Source organism: Centruroides vittatus, unplaced genomic scaffold (genome assembly GCF_030686945.1).
Source record: "Centruroides vittatus isolate TY-2023 unplaced genomic scaffold, ASM3068694v2 scaffold_1172, whole genome shotgun sequence".
Taxonomy (NCBI): Eukaryota; Metazoa; Arthropoda; class Arachnida; order Scorpiones; family Buthidae; genus Centruroides; species Centruroides vittatus.
The window spans coordinates 869806-890550 of record NW_027122672.1 but is presented as its reverse complement, the minus strand read 5'-3'; the positions used below and the strand labels follow the sequence as shown (position 1 = coordinate 890550).

General features: G+C 35.3%; 3 protein-coding genes across 3 annotated transcripts; 2 read left to right on the top strand and 1 right to left on the bottom strand.

Moving 5' to 3' along the window:
- Positions 1-358: 358 nt before the first annotated feature.
- LOC136986811 (17-beta-hydroxysteroid dehydrogenase type 3-like) lies at positions 359-1541 on the bottom strand. The gene has a single exon (XM_067284427.1). It carries the CDS (start codon positions 1439-1441, stop codon positions 476-478), a length of 966 nt encoding a protein of 321 aa, XP_067140528.1. The 5' UTR covers positions 1442-1541; the 3' UTR covers positions 359-475.
- A 13934-nt stretch (positions 1542-15475) lies between these two features.
- Positions 15476-16512, top strand: LOC136986803 (17-beta-hydroxysteroid dehydrogenase type 3-like). The gene has a single exon (XM_067284418.1). The coding sequence runs from the start codon at positions 15535-15537 to the stop codon at positions 16510-16512; it is 978 nt and encodes a 325-aa protein (XP_067140519.1). The 5' UTR covers positions 15476-15534.
- A 2553-nt stretch (positions 16513-19065) lies between these two features.
- Positions 19066-20745, top strand: LOC136986779 (uncharacterized). Its single transcript, XM_067284390.1, has 6 exons — positions 19066-19235; positions 19300-19491; positions 19776-19880; positions 19956-20204; positions 20275-20386; positions 20464-20745. Exons 1-6 carry the CDS (start codon positions 19101-19103, stop codon positions 20661-20663), a joined length of 993 nt encoding a protein of 330 aa, XP_067140491.1. The 5' UTR covers positions 19066-19100; the 3' UTR covers positions 20664-20745.

Here is a 20745-nt window from a genome sequence, read left to right as displayed (position 1 = left end):
GCTCAAAGGATTTATATGTGGCAGGCATTAACAAACTGGACACACGTTGGAATAAGTGTGAATTACCTGGGTGATTACATCGAGAAGTACAGGTGAAAACACCATTGGTTTATTTATTTTTATGAGGTACGCACTCGAAGTAGGCTTTTTCAATCATCGACGACCTCAACAATCGTAGATTCTTTTATATCAAATTATTTATTAATTATTTTCACCTCTTCGTGTGATATAATATGCTCCAATTCATTTTGTCAAGGTAGGAAGTATTTAAAAAACAATATTAATAACCGGATTTGTTAATTTCTCACTGATTATTAGGCGGGTGACCTTCAAAGAAAATAAAGCTGTCGAGGATAAATTAACTTGCATTCAAATTCCTTTTTATTTACATGAAATTACAAAAGAACTTAGGTCATATTAATTGAAGCGAACTTTATTAAAATGTTTATAAAATTCGTTTCACTTACGTTTATTCTTAATCATTCTTGTAAATATTCAGACCAGAATTGTTTGAAACGTTAACAGCAGTTTTCTCACGAAACACAATTAAACCTTGCAAACGTTTCTTTATTCTAAGCATCGATTTTAACGTAAACCATTTCCACATATTTGAACGATAATTTACGAGAAAATACCTAAATATGTCGTGTAACCAATATCCACAAGTGTAACCCGAAATTCCTAAAGTTCGAATGGCATCCCTCACGTAACGATCGCTGGTAGGAATTATCACGTCGATCTTTTTGAATTTGATGAATTTGGTGGATACGTAAAATGGAGAGAGTGTCTGGATGTGCACTCCTTTATCGTGACATTCTTCTGAGATTCCCCTGGAAAAACGATCGCAAAATGCTTTAGAAGCAGAGTAAACATTTAAATGTGGAGTAGGAAAAAACGAAGAGAACGAAGTAACGAATATCATGGCTCCATTCTCCTTAGTTAACATCGATGGTAGTACGCAACGAGTTAACTGCACCACACAAGTAACTTGCAACGTGATTATTTTTAACACGTTTTCCGTCGTTTCGTCTAAGAAAAGACACGGTAAATTGCCTAAAAAACCAGCATTGTGGATGAATATTCCTACGTCTTTGCCTTCTAATTCCCGTGCCACGTCACGTATGGCACCCTCTTCTGACAAGTCGGCTCGGATGTAGAGGCACCGATTTCCGTAAGTGCTCTCGATTTCTTCGGCCGTACTTCGCAGGGTCTGTTGGTCTCTGCCGACGATGATTACGTTCATACCTTTTTCTGCCAATTGCAAAGCGTAACTCCGTCCGATGCCAGCATTTCCGCCGGTGATAACGGCCCATTCTCCGTATTCGTTACGGAAATCGTGAAAAAATCGAAGTAGAAAGTGTAAATATATAAATCTGAAGAAGGAATAAATCGCAGAAATTGTTGTTAAAACACCCACTGCGATGAAAAAGCAATCGTACATCGGAAACGAATTGAACAGTTACTCGTATCGCTATTAACTTTCTATTGTTGTCAGAGATCTGAGTCTGTTCAGAGGAGGCATAACACTTTATATAAGCTGAAAAACCAGTTTTGGAATAAATCCAAATCGAATTTTTCACATTTTCCTCATACAATATGTATTTAAAAATTCGATGAAGCATAATCAGAAAGCGTAGAAAGTTATCCAAGGCCATCCATAAACGAGCCATTCTTTTATTTTTCAATATTTTTCGATGTCAGAATGAATTTAGGCCTATAACAAATTATTCTTGTATATCTTTCTGTTGTTTCATGAATATCATTTATTACTGTTTACTATCGCAGTTTAAAAGTATCTTTCTATTAAAATCCCCCATCAAGAAACGTTCTTAGACATTACTCTAGCAGATTTTTTATGCTCAGTAATTATTTTTTACATAATATACAATAAATATGCATGAAACAATTACATTTATTTTCGATTTATGCGCTTAATATACATACATACATACATACGAGAAAGATATCGGCCGTACACGAAGCGTTTAGCCGGCAGAAAAGAGGGCAAGGGAAAGAGGAGGAGAAGGAGGGAGAGGAGATAAACAGTAGAGAAAGGAAGGATCCCTCTGAACGGGTAAATATGGCTACAGTACTCTCTATGTTTGATGTTGGCATGCAGTTTTTATGCTGCAAGGCCGTAGTCCCCCAAAGGGTATAAAAGAAAACAGTGTAGGGAACACCATCATTAAGTGTAGAAGCTAGTGTCAAGTGGCTGTTAGTAGGAAGACTTATATCTACTTAATACGAATAAAACTGATACTACTTAACATCTAAACAGACAGATACCGGATACCAAATGTAATAGATACCGGAAACGGAAATTATGAACATTTATCTGTTACCGCACATTGTGTGCAAGGCATTTACGTTTATAATGAATTATGGAGTCGTGTATGCCCGTCATGCGTCACCCGTTTACAGATCTTCATTTAGTAAGAAAGAAATTGCACGAACAAATATTATTAAACCAAACACGAATATAAATGCGTTTCGTAATATTTTAAATGATTAACGCAACGTTACGCTTGAACAGTGGCGCATTTACCAATATGGCGCCGCTAGGCCTGCCAATCAAACTAGTAGTGCCACTTTTGTACCGAAAGATTTTATTTTATAATTTTAATTCCGCAATAATTGCTACTTTTACACATTTTTAAACATCCAAAAGTCAAAGGACACTGCTACAGAAAACATTTAACAGTAACCAGGGTCGTCGAGAGAGGAAGCTGAGGACTTTCCTCCGTTCCCGGATAAAACATAGGGACCCTTACTGGCTTTTACCTGTATAAATTAACGTTGTTTTTAATAAGAATAATAAATATGAAAAACCTTGTAATGTAAAAGGTAAAGGTAATGTAATGTAATGTCCAGATTTGTTGTGACCTGATAATCACCACGTATTCGAACACTATCGTCTGCTTTTGTCACTGTCACAATCGATATTCACCATAATTTTGAGACGTTGTAACCGCTCTAATTCTTGCGAGGACCCCCGTGATAGATCGAGATGCTTCTCCTGTCGGTGGACTATCCTCACAAAACAGTATTACTTTGATTCAAGTGATACAGTGATCACTCGTATCCTGTATCGCTTGGATAAAGTTCACTGTCTTAGCGGGAGAAACCCTTTTGTCTTGGTGGAATCTGCCCTTCTGACCTTGAGTTCGGTCTTATTAAACGAAATCGATCCGTAACTCAGAGTTAAAACAATTTTTTGGTCGAGGTTTCGGTCTTCGGTCGGGATCTTATGTTCTTTTTCCACTTTATTTCTCGTGGCACACGGATAATGATCGCTAGATTTAGACTACTAGCGCTTTTTGTCGCGTCTCATTGAATATTTCACACGATTTTTCTATAGATTTCTTTTTATTGGCATATTTAAATTCAGTCCAAGCCCTCATCTTGAACAAGAAATAAATCATATCTTTCCACTTCTAACTACATCATGAAGAACCCTTTTTTTCCAGGTGTTCAAATTCGTACCTTGTTCAGCATCTTTTTTTTTTACTGTTATGTAATTGTACTGTACATTACAGTATTGTAACTGTAATTTAACTATATTGTAAACGTCTGATGTCCACTGTTTTATTTATTCATCACCCGTTGCGCTGTTACTTATTACACTGCTCCTGTATTATTTATTTGTTCTCGATAGTTAGCGCCATCTAGGAGCATCCAGAGAAACTAATGTCGAAATAATGCATGGAAAATCGTCACTACGCTCAGATCACTATTGGTTTTCATTCGTTTATACGTGTTGACGTGAAACACGGGAATTTAGAATTCTCCTTTATATTTGATGTATGTTCGATGTGCTCGTGTATGTTCGATTGCTCGTGTGAGGTTCCAGACGAAGTCCGAAATCGTATTAATTGCGAAATTTTCAATATTTAAAATAAAAAGAAAGGTTATGTAAGTGAGGGAGATAGAAAAAAATGCAGTTATCAAAACTACCGGCAAACAACCTTAGACCATTCCTGACGCGGGATTAACTGATTCCTCCCCCCGGCAGTTCAAATATCCTGGGCTATTCGGCACTTTTCCTAATTAAAATACCCCTTTTCGACGCCGTATAGAGATATTAATCAGTCGAAATGTGAGGTCCCGGAGAGAAGTCAATTTAGTGGTAATTAAACGAGATGTTAAAGATCTCCTTTTTCGGAGCCGAATAGGAAGATTTAAAGGTCTCGTTAGAACAATGAAGGTTTGTTCTACAGAATTTAAAACAAAGGATGAATTGTGTAGAAAAGACCAAAGTTGAGGGAAGCGTGGTTAGAGAGGTGTTGTATTTAGTCGCGAAGTTGGCCCTCCGACAGGTTTCGAATTGTCACCAGGTGACGAAGAGAGGCCAATCAAAAGGCAACTTTGGGGAGTAAAACTTATAAAAACGTGCCATTCAAGGACGTGACGTTCATGGATCGTTGTTTATCCTGGTGTGTCCGTCAACATCTGTTGTTGGATTTTCATTTTCCTCGGAGTGACGTTTCCTCTCCTGGAATCATTCTCCCGCTTCGAAAATCATCCCTACTATAAGGACTCTCCGTTTGAAGCTGAACAAGGTGCCCCGGGACCGACGATCTCGAAAACATCGAGGGACAGATAGAACAGCCTAAGGAATTTTCAGATTTTTATTTTGTTTCTCTCCGCAACAATTGTAACAACGGAGAATTAGCTCTTTTGTAAGAAAATTTTATATTTTATTAAACGGTTTAAACGATGGAAACCTGTCTCAGTGAAAATTTCACTCCCACATACGAATGTCGTGACGCCTCGACCCTCTTGAAATTGACATTTCAGTCGGCAACCTCACAGAAATGCGACCAAATATGGTAAAGTGACATAAGGCATTCCCGTAAAAAATAATTAATTTTAAAACTTACCACTGCGGGACTTATGGCGCTGCAAGTGGCAAAAATCCAAGGTTAATTTCTTAAGGCATAATTCTCAAAGAACACTCTTAACATTGGCATTGTTTCTGTAAAACAGTTTCGAGACCATCACTTCGATCTGCACTAGTATGAATGATATTTCACATGCCGTATGCGGATTTATACCCAGAAATTGTCCATAGCATAGCATGTGCGCATTATGTACAAGATACATTGTTTTTTTTCTTTGCTGTTTGCACAGCTATAAGTCTTGCAGTGGTAAGATTTGGAAGTAAATTTTTCCCGCAGAAATCTTTTCTGCAGGTCCAAATTAAATTGACAGGACAAGGCAACAAAACGCATGGGAGAACAACCAAAGGGAATTCTTCCAGAGAGGACGTTTAAAGGGAAACATGTCCCTCATTAGGTGAAGAAAACCCGAAAAACTTTACATCTCCGTTGATTTAATGACTGTAATCTTCTGTTTTAGTTCTTGGATGATTAAAAAACATCAAGAACTGGTACGTTCAAATAATTATTCAGAATGGATGCACTTTTGATTATTAGCGAAGTTGAAACCGAAATTTTAAACGCAAAAACGTGTACGTCGGACGTTCAGCGCCGACGCACAGCCTTTTCTGTAAGCCTAGAAGTTTGGCAATGGCGTTTGGAACGTCGAGCATGCTTCCACTGACGTTCCAAACGCCATTGTCAAACTTCTAGGCTTGCAGGAAGGCAGCACTGAACGTCCGACGTACACGTTTTCGCGTTTAAAACTTCGGCCTCAACCTCGCTATTTATTCGAATATGAACAACTGCGAAGTAGCAAACAAGAAAAATACTCAATGGTCAGATACCGGAGCGGTTAAGGTGTCAGTCTACAAAATTTATTTGATGTATTCAATATTGCCTGTAAATATTGAAATTTATTTATAAATTACACCTTTTAAAAAATATTTGATTACGAAGCAGAAATAACGAATTTATCCCTGAATTCTATCCTAATTTATAAACACTAATGGCGTATCCCGTTTCGGTATGTACCGCCGCTATTACATTAATCGGATGCAACGGAGGACAATGAATTCGATGCACGTAATGCGAATTTCTAATTTTGTATTTTCTATTTGATTTTACTAACCATTTGATTATTTTACTAGTTGCAGCTGCAATCAAATAATACATCAAAATACTTTTAAAACCATGCCAACATAATATACAATGTAAAAGAATACTTACTACTAATGTACACGTCAGTAAAATCTGGAAGTACGCTGAAATCGGTTATTTCGTCTTCACATCTGTACGAATCGAATTTTCTTCTCATAAATCTTACATCGATCAACGTAACCTACAAATAGCAATAAATTAGTAAACATTCCGATTGACGAACAGCTAAAAACAAAATGGCGGAACTTACAGCTTGTCTGCTTCGACATACAATTGAATTGATACCGGAATATTCCATTCCTGTAACTTTTTCTTCCGTAAATTTATAGACTTTCTGAGATTTTTCCTTTCTTATATCACTTAATACGAGATTTCCCGTTGTTTCGAGATGAATGAGGACGTCTTTCATTATACCATTACCAAACCGAGGAATGGGATAGTGCATCGTGAATGGTGAATTCACATTATCAGATGTAATTCTTTGAATTGCGCACCTTAACTGTATTAAAATCGTATTAAAAGTATTCATTAAAAATTTGAATGCTACCGTGTAATCCCAGATGGTACATGTACGTGTACAGTACATTCATTATCACTCTTCATAGTAACTACGTTGTTAGCATCGCAAGGATTCCAGTCACAGTTAACAATAGGAACATCGTCGTCACTCTAACCAATAAAAGCAAAATTAACCCATTTATATATCGAATATAAAAATATTTACGAGTTAAAATATTCTAATATTAAAATTAACAGAAAAAACTCCAGTTCAACTAGTATAGAAAGAAACACAGAACGATTACCGCAAGAAGATTATCTACAAATATTAACTTTCCTTCGTGAAGCTTAAAAAATTTGATATTCTTCTGAGTCTTAACTCCAATTTCTTGATACATTCCATTTTCTGGTGTTGTAATAATACGAAATGATATACTTGGCAATTCGCAATGAGTCGAATAACAAATTAAATTGCCTATCAAATTTAAAATTTCATCTAGAAACAATAAAAAAGGATAGTTTGTTAAACAAATAAACTTCAAATTAATAGAAAATTTCATCTCTTTTTTCTCCTTACTTGATTTACTTCTCCACCTAAACAATTAAATACAAGCGAGGTTGAGGCCGAAGTTTTAAATGCGAAAACGTGTACGTCGGACGTTCGGCGCCGCTTTCCTGTAAACCTAGAAGTTTGACAATGGCGTTTGAAATGTCGAGCATGATTCCACTGACTTTCCAAACGCCATTGTCAAACTTCTAGGCTTACAGGAAAGCGGCGCTGAACGTCCGACGTACAAGTTTTCGCGTTTAAAACTTCGGCCTCAACCTCGCTCTTATCTTGGTAGCGTATTCTTTGCCTACAGAACGTATATTGCTGCTTAAGCACGATGTCTTGAGACTAAAGAAGCTTTCCAACTTCATTTCGTCTGTCTTAAATAATTATATATTTAATTAATTATAACTCTAGAATGACAATTATTAATATAAGTTTAGGAGAAGTGTCATTCGCCTCCTTTGACGTATGAACTTATTCCTACTTTTCAATTATCCTCCCGGTTACCTTCTTTGTGGAGGTTCTCTCCCCTTCGCTTCTAGTACGAAAGTGGTCACTCTCAGACCAAACCCCTTAAATCGGGGTCGTAGACCCGTCCTCAAAAGTTCGTTAATGTCCGAGGTTTAAACACATACCAAAACAGATGGTAATAGGAACAAAGGATAAAGGTACTCATAAACTTAGCAGCAGGTTACTTTTATGCTTTTCTATACTTTAATTACTAGTTCGAGTATAGTTTTAAGGAAGATCGATATAAATTATGCCTGCATATAATAGTCTTATGCGATCATTAGCAATAAATAAAAAATAATAGCGATTCGAAACCTGCAGTAAATATGTATTTACAGTAGATAACACCGTCAGTTCGACGCCATGTTTGAAAAATGGAGCTAGACTGCCGAGGTCTAAACGACGCCAATACTGAAATTATCACGTTTTTACTTTTTACTGAGATTATAAGCGTATGTTTTAGACACGATTCGCTTCCTTTTAATGCAGGAAAACAAGAGTATTAGCGTTAGCGTGCTGGGCGTAGTCATGTTTATCATTTCTAACATGGCGTCGAAATGATGGTAGTGCATGCTTACTTACAGATAAATCAAATTTACAGATAATTATAAATTAGGAAAATAATTAAATTATTTTTTCGAATTTATTTTTAAATATTTTTATTCCTATTATTTCATATATATATATATTTGTAATTTTCTTGTATTTCTTGTATTGAAAAGGTAATGAAGCCTACAAAATTAATGTTTTTAAATATAAATCGAGAGCACTTTTTATTTGTTAACATAAATTTTATTTAAACACTAATCGATAAATAGCTTTATACAATATAATATTATTAACCTATATTACAATCAATTCATCCATTTTTAATACAGCACACATTAAAATAAAATGGCAAATCTATTTAGAATATTAAGTACAATACATTAGTCGTCACCATAAAATAATTTAATGGCTTTTGGATTAAATTGAATGATTACAATGCCATAAGTGAAAAGAGCTCCCACAGTTGTGAGGAAAAAATCCCGGTTAATCGGAGAGAACCTCCAAGCCGTTAAATAATTCTTAGATTGAAGAACATCGAATACGAAAAGCCTACATTGATGGAGGAAATTTGTATTGTGAATATCACACCATATCGTATATCGATATACGTATTGAAGAATCTTCTTCGCGTTATCCGCAATAGAAGATGGAGTCAGACAGCTGCAAGTAAAAATCGAAACCGTATACATAGTGTTTAACAAGAATACGGTTAAGTTACCCGTGTCACCGTATCTCTCGTGTGTTTCTTGCTCGAAATATTGAGTCATCTCTACACAAATCGTCAAGAAAAACATGGCGAACCAGACAAACATCACGCGACAAAAGATCTTATCCGTGCTAGAGATTAAACACGACAAATAATGATATTTTATTCTAAAATTGTATAGAATGGATGCGGTCGGACGACGACAGGATGCAATTAGGACAACGATTTCTTCTTGTTTTGAACGTAGAGTTATGCACACCGATATATAAAATGCTAAAATGAACGATACCGTTCCTGATACTAACAATGTATCCGTCAATGCGTATAAACCGGCTAACCGGTTAATACTATTATCGGGAATTAGACTTACGTACCAGTTTGTCTCCACGTAACCTCTTCTGTAAACTTCCGACACGGCTATGGAAGTGACAATAACTATGCAACGCGCTATCAGATACATCCAACAATAACTAACGAATATAACGAGTCGTAAACTGTTACTGATACTTTTGAATTTGGTCAACAATCTACGAATCTTGGCCCGGTGGTAAATCATAGAATCTGCCATAATCACCGCAGTGCAACATTTGATGAAAGACGTGCTGCTGAGCCAGAAGCCTTTCGTGCCAAACAAAATGAAGCAACGTAGTAAATAGTGAAGTACGAACATGTGACGTAGAAATAAAATGAATAGATTCCAAGACGTTACCGATCGTCTAAGCCACTTCCCCGATTTTGAATTCAGCGGGTGGATTCCGATTAAACTTAAGGAAACGCGAAGGAAAACGTACGCATTCACACTAAGTGTCTTGCAGATGTTCATACCTGATGTAAAGATGAACCGAAATTAGTATTTATCGCGGACATTTTATTGATTTTCTTTAATAAAAAAAAAAAAACATTTAATTTATTTCTGAGAATTAGAGGATCGATTTCACGGATTAATTATTCAGTAGAGTTTCACTTATATTTCTAAATACTGTATTGACATGGTGCCCTTCATCAATTATCAACTCGCATTAAATCAATAAAGTTTATTGTGCTGTAGTAATTTATTATTTCTCCTTTGTTTGGTAGTTTTATCTTAATTAAAAATTGACTGTGGTAAAAAGAATTAAGCGTATATAAGTAATCTACTATAGTCATAATTAAAGACGTCATTTTGACGTGCTTGTGTAGTAAGCACGACAGCTTTTAACGTGCAATATCTCCGTGTATCTGCATGTAAATACATAATTATGTTGAAAATGTGAAGTCAATTATGTAACCATATATATGAAGACTTTCGGTAAACAGTCGTGCTTCAAACATGGCGTCGAAATGACAATAGAACACTGAAGGGGCTTCATAGCCTAGAAACTCAAGCCCTCCCAGCAAGCATGTGCTTAAAATATCTTAAGCTATCGATGAAGCTAATTTCTTATTACATTTTACTAGCACTTAAACACATTAGAGCAGTGCTGTCCAACCCAAGGCCCGCGACGGCCGGATGGCCGAGCGGTAAAGGTGGCAGCCTACCGCTCTGAGGGACCCGGGATCGAATCCGAACGGGTCGAATAATCCCCAGGAATTTTTCGGGGGGTGGTCCGTTCGGATATGTCGGGCCCCGTCCCTCACCACCCGGTCGCCCCATTGTGGGCCTGGCCGAACCCATAATGGGCCTACTAAAAGAGGCCCTCTTAGTGCCCACAGGGCGGAAAGAGTTTAAAAAAAAACCCACAGCCCGCGGGCCACAATCCGGCCCGATGTGACTTCCCGTGCGGCCCGCCAACTTTGGTTGAATATTCAAAACTTTCGTTAAGTAAAATTTCCAGCAGTAAAAATTCTAAAATAATCCACATAAATACTGCAAGTTTCTGGTAGACAAACATAATTTGTGTTCACATTCAAAATACAGTAGAGACTCGTAAATCGGCATTTTAAGAATTGGAATATCAAAAATATCGGCGAATATTGATAAATTATGCAAGCAAAAGGAATGTCAAACATCCCATTAAATAAACAAGCTTATATGAAGTGGATTAATAAATACACATATTTTGATGTAAAACTTGCATGTAATAAATCAATAAATATATATTGAGTTAAAACTTGTATGATATGAGTAAATATATATATTTTATTAATTTGAAAATATTTTTTTGTCTTGGCCCGCGAACTAGAATAAATTTACAAAACGGCCCAATCTTGATTTTGGTTGGACACCACTGCATTAGAGTATTACAGGTGTAGCATGTTAAGTATGACTAACATACACAAGAAGAGAGATGTCAGTGAAGAAGAGAACGTTTTAAGTATGTTGGAATTTTAATTTCAAAAGGTAAGACTTGCAGTTGACGTCTGATGAAGTTATTAAATGACTAAATTAGTGTGATACTAATTTATTATCACTTCTTACAGGAAACCCGCTTGATGTTATTCTACTAGTATGTGATATTATTTACGTATTTATGCATGTAGATTGAATTGTTACGCTCAAGGGCGTCGCCAGAGGGGGGCAGAGGGCAGTTGCCCCTCCCTAGACATGCGAAAAAAATTATTTAAATGCTAAGTCATTTATTGCCCGATTTATAATCCCCGCGCGAAAAACCCAAGAAGATTATGTTTTAATTAAAATAATCTTAAGCTTCTTAAAATTTATGAATCGTTTTTATTTTACCTACATACAATTCATATCCTCTATCAATTTATATCATCTTGCCCCCTCCTGGCCCATTGGCTGGCGACGCCCTTGGTTACGCTATAATTCAGAAATGCTTTTAACAATAACATTATTGTTAATTATTATTATTAACTAATTGACTAATTTCCTAATGAAAATTCGATTTTGGGCTATTTTTTTAACACAATCCGCTACTTTTCGAGAATTTCGCGCTACCATCTGTAAAAACGATCTGGCAACATTAGGATTAGTAGCACCCTGGTGTCTGTAAAATAAACTAAATTAGTGGACCCGGTGGACCGAACGTCCGAATACGTGTGTATCTCCTGTTTACAAAGTTTTCACCTAAGTACAAAATTACGTTAACATATTTAGAATAGAAGGCGTATTACTATTGTATTTATCTCTTTATGATTTTATACAATTAATTTTAATATACAGTATATTGAAATACGATACGTAACTTTGTTTTACGTAAGCAGTAATTAAGACTAAGTTGCATCGTCTGAAACAGCACATAATAGATTATTACTTAGAATTAAGAGCTAAAAATAGTAAATATTATAACATATTTGGCACTTTAAACTTTGCTGACGTAGTAGATAAAATCGCCGAACAATGGTAGTAGGTGGGAGAGGTTCGAGCCCGTTGGCGAGGCGATAACCCCCCACCAACGACCACGTGGTTTCACGTGTGTATTACCTGAAAAGGGGCCAGTTTCCTATATAAATTCCTTTCCTCGACAGTACGAGTTGTGGCTGAGGCTTAACAAACTGTCAAAAAGATTAAAATTTAACCTTAAAAGGTGGCAACTTTTAATTCTCAAGTCAATTAATTGCCCTTTTACTTTAATTTCATACAAAGTTTTGATGATAAAGCGAAAACGATCAAAGTTCAAACCTAATTCTTACACTACAATTGTTGGTAAATTGCATTTAGAAAAGAGCTGAACGTTAAATAATGCAATTAAATTTAATAACCATATCTATAAAGAAAAAACTATCAAGCAACAAGTTGCGTAACTTTTCCGGCCAAAGTTTACTTATAATGAAAACTGTGTGTGGTACAGTACCATCTGTTACGAGATTTTATTTAAAGCTTTTCATATTATTAATTTTTACTTTTCAGGCTGTTATACATAACAGAGGGAAGGTATGGCAATCGGTCAAAAATGACCCCCCCCCTAAAATTTTAACAATTTTTTGGACTTAGGTGACCTTGAAACGTCCAGAAGTGCAAAAGAATTTGGGGGCAATTTCCATATGTATGGATGTTTGTGTGTGAGGGGGCACGATTTTATTTACCCGTTTTGAAGCTTAATAACTCCTGTGTTTTATGTCTAAAATATCTGAACTTTTGCAGGGAGGTTTCTTTATTAGGTAGCTCGATGCTATTAAATTTTGATGGTTAAAGGTCTATGGGATGGGAAGATAACGGGTGTTGCGTGTATCTTTAGTAAGATCGGACTTAATGATTTTATTCGTTTAGGTTACTACATTTATTCTTGAATATTCATATAAAACTTAACTCCTTGAGAGTTTTTCGAAAGGCCTTCAAGTGGACGTGGAATTAGGCTAATTAAAATTAAACCAGATAAAGTTTTTAAAAAATCCTTTATTATAATAAATATATTAAATCAATTTTATATAATTTTTTTTTTTCGTAATAACCTACGGTTTTGAGGACATTCAATAAAGGAATTTATAGTATATTGGAGCTGAAATATCATTAAGTTAACCCAGCGGATGTTCCGTTAAAAACGAGCGAGGAAACCGGGAAATTCCCCAAAAAATTTCCCCGGAAAAAAAAAATGTCTGAGATCAACACTACCGGGGATAATCCCCTCTTCCCGACATATTGATTTAAACTTTAATATAATCATGTATATAACATTTGGATTGGTCGTTAGGGAGGAGTAAAAATAAACTATTAAATACATATACGTAGTAATATTTAATATTATTTAATTAAATCGGATTAAATCATATTTTATTTATATTCAGATATAAAAAAACAGTAAAAATTCAAGGTTTAGGCATAAAATAATCCCACGCGAACAACTGATAATGATCACAAGGCTATACCTGAAAGTCGTGAGTAATTATACCGTGGTATTTTCTCTTCGTTAGTAAATATACTTATATTGACCTTTAAATTATAAAATTCATGCGCAATTTAGATCAATTCTGTAAGCTACACATAAAATCTGTCACTGGGTGAATTATCAATTATCATCAACTCTAATTAGTCAAAGAATTAACGAAATGCAACCACTAACTGGAGGAATTAAGCCGGTTTTTATTTTCAAAATGCCAACATTGATCCATATTACAATTAAAGATTTGGTTTGGTTTATTTGTATACCGCAACGTGGCACGTGGGAAATCTGCCGAGAGGGATGTCTTCCGGGAGATATTTTATGGGTAACTATTCCATGTTAACGCGAGGAAAACCCGGAAAACTCCCCGTTGGAGATACCCGAATTCGCGACCAACTACTCGTGTTCGGTGGTTTTATCCACTCTGCCACCGGTGGGCACTTATTATTGATAGAATTAAGTAAGTATCATTCAGAAATGAAAAAGAAAACCGAGATGTGGGAAACAAAATACTTATAGACTCGCTATAGACTTTTCACAGGATGACACTGTCGATTCCACGCAGGCAAGAGCTATATGCTACCTCTCTCAGTAATAATATAACCCGTGTACTTTGCGCTGATCGTTGTTGCAGTAATTAAGTGAATATATATATATATTGTTATATATAACTGCCGTGTTTCGTAGCAATTGGTCGAACGGCCTAGGAGTGTATAGCGAACAAACAAACAAACATCCTTATTTATAAATATAGATAGATTTAATATATAAAGTGAGATGCTATCCGCCAGAGATGTTGGATAGTGTGAAGTCGAGAATTGATTGTGTAATTCGGGACCGTGACATCCTACAGAGTGGGCATTTATAAATTTTACTTCTTTGCCATTTCGTCACCAATATTTTTTTAAATTGCTCCCTTTTCCGGTCACGAGAGAAATTATAATTAAATTATCGATATAATATCAAACATCCCAATGTGTTCACTTACACTTGATCAATGAAATTGCACTCTTGCCGTCCATTCATCCAAAAATTTCTAGGTTATTCAGAAACGCTAGTTTCCCTTTCGGCAATCCGATAAAATTTCCTACCAAAGCACCATAATTTCTACGATAGGAAATTTTAAAAAGTGACAGAATTTCTGTCGTGTGAAAAATATCTAACATCGAGTTGAGTAACGTTCCCGACAAAAAAGTTAAAATTGAGTGTGGCGCCATCTGCTACGAGATTTTATTTTAAAAATCTTTTATATTGTTCATCATAAAATGGCAAAAAGCTTAATTTTGAGGGTAGAGACGAGCTTAATAAAAAGAAAAATTATAAGTTTTATTAACGAGTAAAATTTTCATTAAGTCCGATCGCACTCGAAATATGACACGTGACCTTTCCATCTCGCTACCCATCGACGTTTAACCACCAAAATTTAATAGCATCGATTTCCGTAATACACAAACCTCTTTGTAAAATTTCAGAAATTCTCGACAAAAGGCACAGGAGTTGTTAAGCTTCGTGAACAAAATCACGTCCCCCACCCACATACCCTAATATCCGAATATACAGAAACCCCAACTTTTTGCATTTCAATCCTCGACTCCAAAAAAGTAAAAGGCTTGGAGGGTAAAGAAAGACCTTTCAAGATTTTCACTCCATTTGTTGATCGACGTCATAATTATACTGTATGTTGCATAAATTTTAGTTTTCATTTTAGTGCAGCATTTATTTATTTATCAGTTTTTTTCCACTACTTTTTTTTTAATCTTCAATAATAAACCAAGGTAAGCAGATATATTACATACCAGATCTTATCGTAATTTCAAATACGGGTTATATACAAATAAACTTGAAAGAATTGACTTGTTATTCCACTGACTCAATGCCGTTAATTTCTTCACATTAAAGGATTTATTTTCTCGATTGATAATGGTAGAAAGTGAGCAGCGATGCGAACAATTCTATTCGTTTCCGACGTGCGATTGCTTTTTCATCGCAGTGGGTGTTTTAACAACAATTTCTGCGATTTATTCCTTCTTCAGGTTTGTATATTTGCACTTTCTACTTCGATTTTTTCACGATTTCCGTAACGAATACGGAGAATGGGTCGTTATCACCGGCGGAAATGCTGGCATCGGACGGAGTTACGCTTTGCAATTGGCAGAAAAAGGTATGAACGTAATCATCGTCGGCAGAGACCAACAGACCCTGCGAAGTACGGCCGAAGAAATCGAGAGCACTTACGGAAATCGGTGCCTCTACATCCGAGCCGACTTGTCAGAAGAGGGTGCCATACGTGACGTGGCACGGGAATTAGAAGGCAAAGACGTAGGAATATTGATCAACAATGCTGGGTTTTTAGGCAATTTACCGCGTCTTTTCTTAGACGAAACGACGGAAAACGTGTTAAAAATAATCACGTTGCAAGTAACTTCTGTGGTACAGTTAACTCGTTGCGTGCTGCCATCGATGTTAACTAAGGAGAAAGGAGCCGTTATATTCGTCTCCTCCATATCTTCCATCGTCACCATTTCACGTTTAAATATCTATTCTGCTTCTAAAGCATTTTGCACCCTGTTTTCCCGAAGTGTTTCCGCAGAACGTCTGGGTAAAGGAATGGACATTCAGACGCTCATTCCGTATTACGTGTCCACCAAATTCATCAAATTCAAAAAATTCGGCGTTGTAATACCTAACAGCGATCGTTACGTGAGGGGTGCCATTCGAACTTTAGGAATTTCGGGTTACACTTGTGGATATTGGTTACACGACATTTTAAAATTTTTTATTGAAATTCGTGTCACAATAATATGGAAATGGCTTTTGTTAAAATCGATGCTCAGAATAAAGAAACGTTTGCAAGGTATAGGCTTAAGTATATTTTGTAAGAGAGACAAAGCTTTTTAAATCTTGGTTGCTTGTTGTTCTCTATTATGTGTATTTTCTTAGCACAATGTTGCCGTTGAGAACATATCACGCAGGAAACACTTTCAGCGGAAAAAGGTTGGTTTATTAGTGTGAACGGATACGCATTTCGGGCTTAACGCCCCTCTTCAGTCTTATTATTTACCCTATCTCAGGTAATTAAGTCTTATTGTATAAACCGTTGTACGCGTATCCTAATTTTTTCAATGCATTCTGTAAATTTGTAAACCTGTAATCACTTTGCTGATAAATATGTTATAATAGGACCGAAGAGGGCGGGGTTAAGCCCGAAATGCATATCCGTTCACACCAATAAACCAGCCTTTTTCCGCTGAAAGTGTTTCCTGCGTGATATGTTCTCAACGGCAACATTGTGCTAAGAAAATACTGTATTTAAGTAATATAAAATGATTTCGTAATTATAAGTTACTTGTAATTGTAATAATGTATTTGAAGTTCTGATTTAAAATAAAATGCAATAAAAAAATTGGGGTGCGTGACTTCATTTTTGAGATATAAGGTCGTTTCAGCGCGCGCTACAAAGCGTTAAGCTTCAAATACGGTGTAAAAAATCGTGTACTCAGACAGACACTAACACCCATACATAAAGAAAAAAATCCCTCAATTTCTTTTTGCATTTCTCGATGTTTCGAGGTGTGCCGAGTCCAAAAATGTAAAAACCTTGGGGGAGGGTTATTTTTTTGACCGATCGCCATACTTTCCATCTGTTATATACTGTATAACAGAGCCAGTAAAGTCAAAAGTAGGAGTTCATTCGTTTTCGATTTACAAAGATATTACAGTGAAAATGTTCCCGCTCTCTGATGGGACGATCGCACCTAAGCCTAGAGTCAAAAATAAAAACAGTATTACGTGTTCCTATCAGAAAACACGAAAAACGAACAAAGCAATCGCCATCGATTGGTCTGTCCTGTGCGTAACAGGTGCTGGAATGGCATTTTTCCTTCCGGTTTCACTTCAATTCTATCTTGAAATGTCCTAGTATCGTTTATACTGAGGTCATTCGAGACGTTTAGATATGATATAATTTAGAGGACAATTTATTCAGGTCATTTTGCTTTATAATTGGGTCAGTATTAGTAATCTTGAGGTCATACGCTAAGCGATCGTTGTGGAAGTATGTCGAACAAGAATTTTATTTATGTAACCTATGAAAACCCGTCTGGAAATACAATATCGTTCTAACCCCATTGTACTGTACTTCCAGACTGGAGAGAAATCATTAAAGTATATGTATGCGCGATTATAAATACATACTTCAAAGATTTTCAGCATATTGGGGCTAGGCAAATCGGGTGGTAAGTTTGATGTACTGTACGTACTGGGGCAAGACACTACAGTACTAATTTGAAGTGAAGAGCATATATTTTAAAAAAATTGAATAAATTAAAAAATTGCAGCCCGGCATTGTGACCATGTCACAATAAATAATTGCTCGTTATTCTATATTTTAGATGAAGTATTGTTTTTTTACAGATTATCTGAGGCACTTCAACCAATAGAAAATTTTCTTATTTAGCATCTTTCTGAATTTTGTAAGATGGTTTACATAATTATTCATATTAACGCATTATTAATTTGATTTTTTTTATTTTATATAGGCCTATATAAAATAAATATCCCGAAGTCCGATGCATTGTTACTAAACCAAACAATCGCCGTAATTAATTGGGCTATTATTTTTGCTATTATTAATAATTAGATATTAAATAATTTGGTAATAGAGGTAGACGTTAGGCGCCATCTCTTATCTAAATGAATAATTATAATTTTTAATAATTTATTAAATAATTTAGATAAGAGATGGCGCCTAACGTCTACCTATATTACCAAATTACTTAATATTTAATTATTAATAATAGCCCAATTAATTATGATTTGATTTTGTATAAATCCAATCCCTACCCTGAAAATCTAGCTTTTGGTCATTTTATAATAATTAATAATATAAAAAGTGTTTTATATTACGCAATTTTAAGTGTTTTATCGGGAAGGTTAAATACGCTGCTGGATTCTTTAACGGAGTAATCTGTTAAACATTTCTAAAACAATGCCTCTGTCTAGTTTTTCAATTAAAAAAACTTAATGTATCGTCACAGAGAAATTAACCAATCTAATTGAGAGAAAGAAAAACGTCATTCGATAGTCATTCTACGTCACAGTGGCGATATGAATTCTATAGTCATGTTAAACACATCAAATATATTGTTATAGTGTTTTTTTTAAATAAAGAATAAATTTTTAATTTCGATCAAGTACATCTGAGACTTGTTCGTGTTTTTATAATGAGATTTTTATGCAAATTAGCGGTATAACTGCAAACGTTTTAACGGAGCAGTTAAAGATAAGTGAATTACGATAACAGCTTACAATTATTCGTTGTTTAACACAACCGGTATTGTTTCTTACGAGCTTATTTATGTTAAAATTTCTAAATTGAGAAACTAATTTTCGTCTGTGTAATTATTATTGTTAAAAGAATATTTTATACTAATTGAAGCAGGTCTGAAAACATTTTGCAAGGAAAAAATTGAGCAGTAACGTTTAAAATGTTACCAGAAGAATTTGTTTTGGATAGTATGTCTAGTATCAAAACACTCTGTTTAAGCAGCAATATGTGTTCTGTAAAAACAGAATACGATACAAAGATTGTGTTCCATTGTTTAGGAAGACGTGTGAATCAAGTAAGCATTTTCGAGACTAGGGGGATCTTTATGGCATTTTATTTATCTTTTTTTTTGTTTATAGTTGAAAGTTCTACATTTGGTAGGCGATACAATCTGTTATTCGTCTCATTCGGAGTTACCAGGTATACCACTTCGTGTTATTAAAGCACCAGAAAGTGAAATGTATCCACAAATTGGAGTTAAGACTGATAATAATATCAAATTTTTTAACCTTGATGAAGGAAGATTATTGCTTGTAGATAAACTTCTTGAGGTAATTGAATTTATTTGTCAGAATATTTGGACGTTCGATGTATAAATGTTAAATTTTTCGGTTAATGTTACCTATGGTTCCAAAATGGCGGCTCGTCTCTGATTCCAGCAAACAGAAAGCAGTGGGGACGCAGGTTCTAACCCAACCAAATTATTAGAATAGGTTAGGTTGGGTTAGAACGTGCGTTCCCACTGTTTCCCTTCTTCTGTATGCTGGAATCGGAGACGAGCCTCCATTTTGGCACCATAGGTAACATTAACCAATTTTTCTTTTTATTAATTTAGATTGATGATGATGATCCTATTGTTAATTGTGACTGGAATCCTTGCGATCCTAACAACATAGTTACTATGAAGAGTTATAATGAATGCATCATCTGGGATTACATGGTGAGAGTCTTTCTTAAATGATTTTTTAATAGTTACAATATATATTTCAAAACACTGTTTGTTTAATTTGTGTAGCTGAAGTCTGTAATTCGAAGAATTACATCTGATAATGTGGGTTTACCACACATAGTACACCAACCCATTCCTCGATTTGGTAATGGTATAATGAAAGACGTACTCATTCATCTCGAAACAATGGGAAATGTCGTATTAAGTGATATAAGAAGTCCAAGATCTCAGAAAGTCTACAATTTTACGGATGAAATTATTCTAGGAATGGAATATTCCGGTTTTCATTCAGTTGTATTTCGAAGCAGACAGGCTGTAAGTTCCGCCATTTTGTTTTTAGCTGCTCGTCAATCGGAATGTTTACTAATTTTATTACTATTTGTAGGTCACGTTAATCGATGTAAGATTTATGAAAAGAAAATTCGATTCGTACACATGTCAGGACGAAATAACCGATTTCAGCGTACTTCCAGATTTTGCTGACGTGTACATTAGTAGTAAGTATTCTTTACATTGTACAGTATATTACGTTGGCATGGTTTTTTAAGTATTCTGATGTATTATTTGATTGCAGCTGCAACTGGTAAAATAATCAAATGGCTGGTAATTTGTAATAAACACTACAAAATTAAAGATTCGCATTACGTGCATCGAATTCATTGTCCTCCGTTACATTCAAATAATATAATAGCGGCAGTAAAAAGTGAAACTGGATATTCTGTTAACGTTTATAAATTAAGAGAGACGTATTCTTACACTAATAAATCGTTTTAACTATTTCTTATTATAAAATTCTCACTTTATAATAAGAATTCGGCTGGTAAATATTGAATATCTGATTTTTTTTGTTATGTTA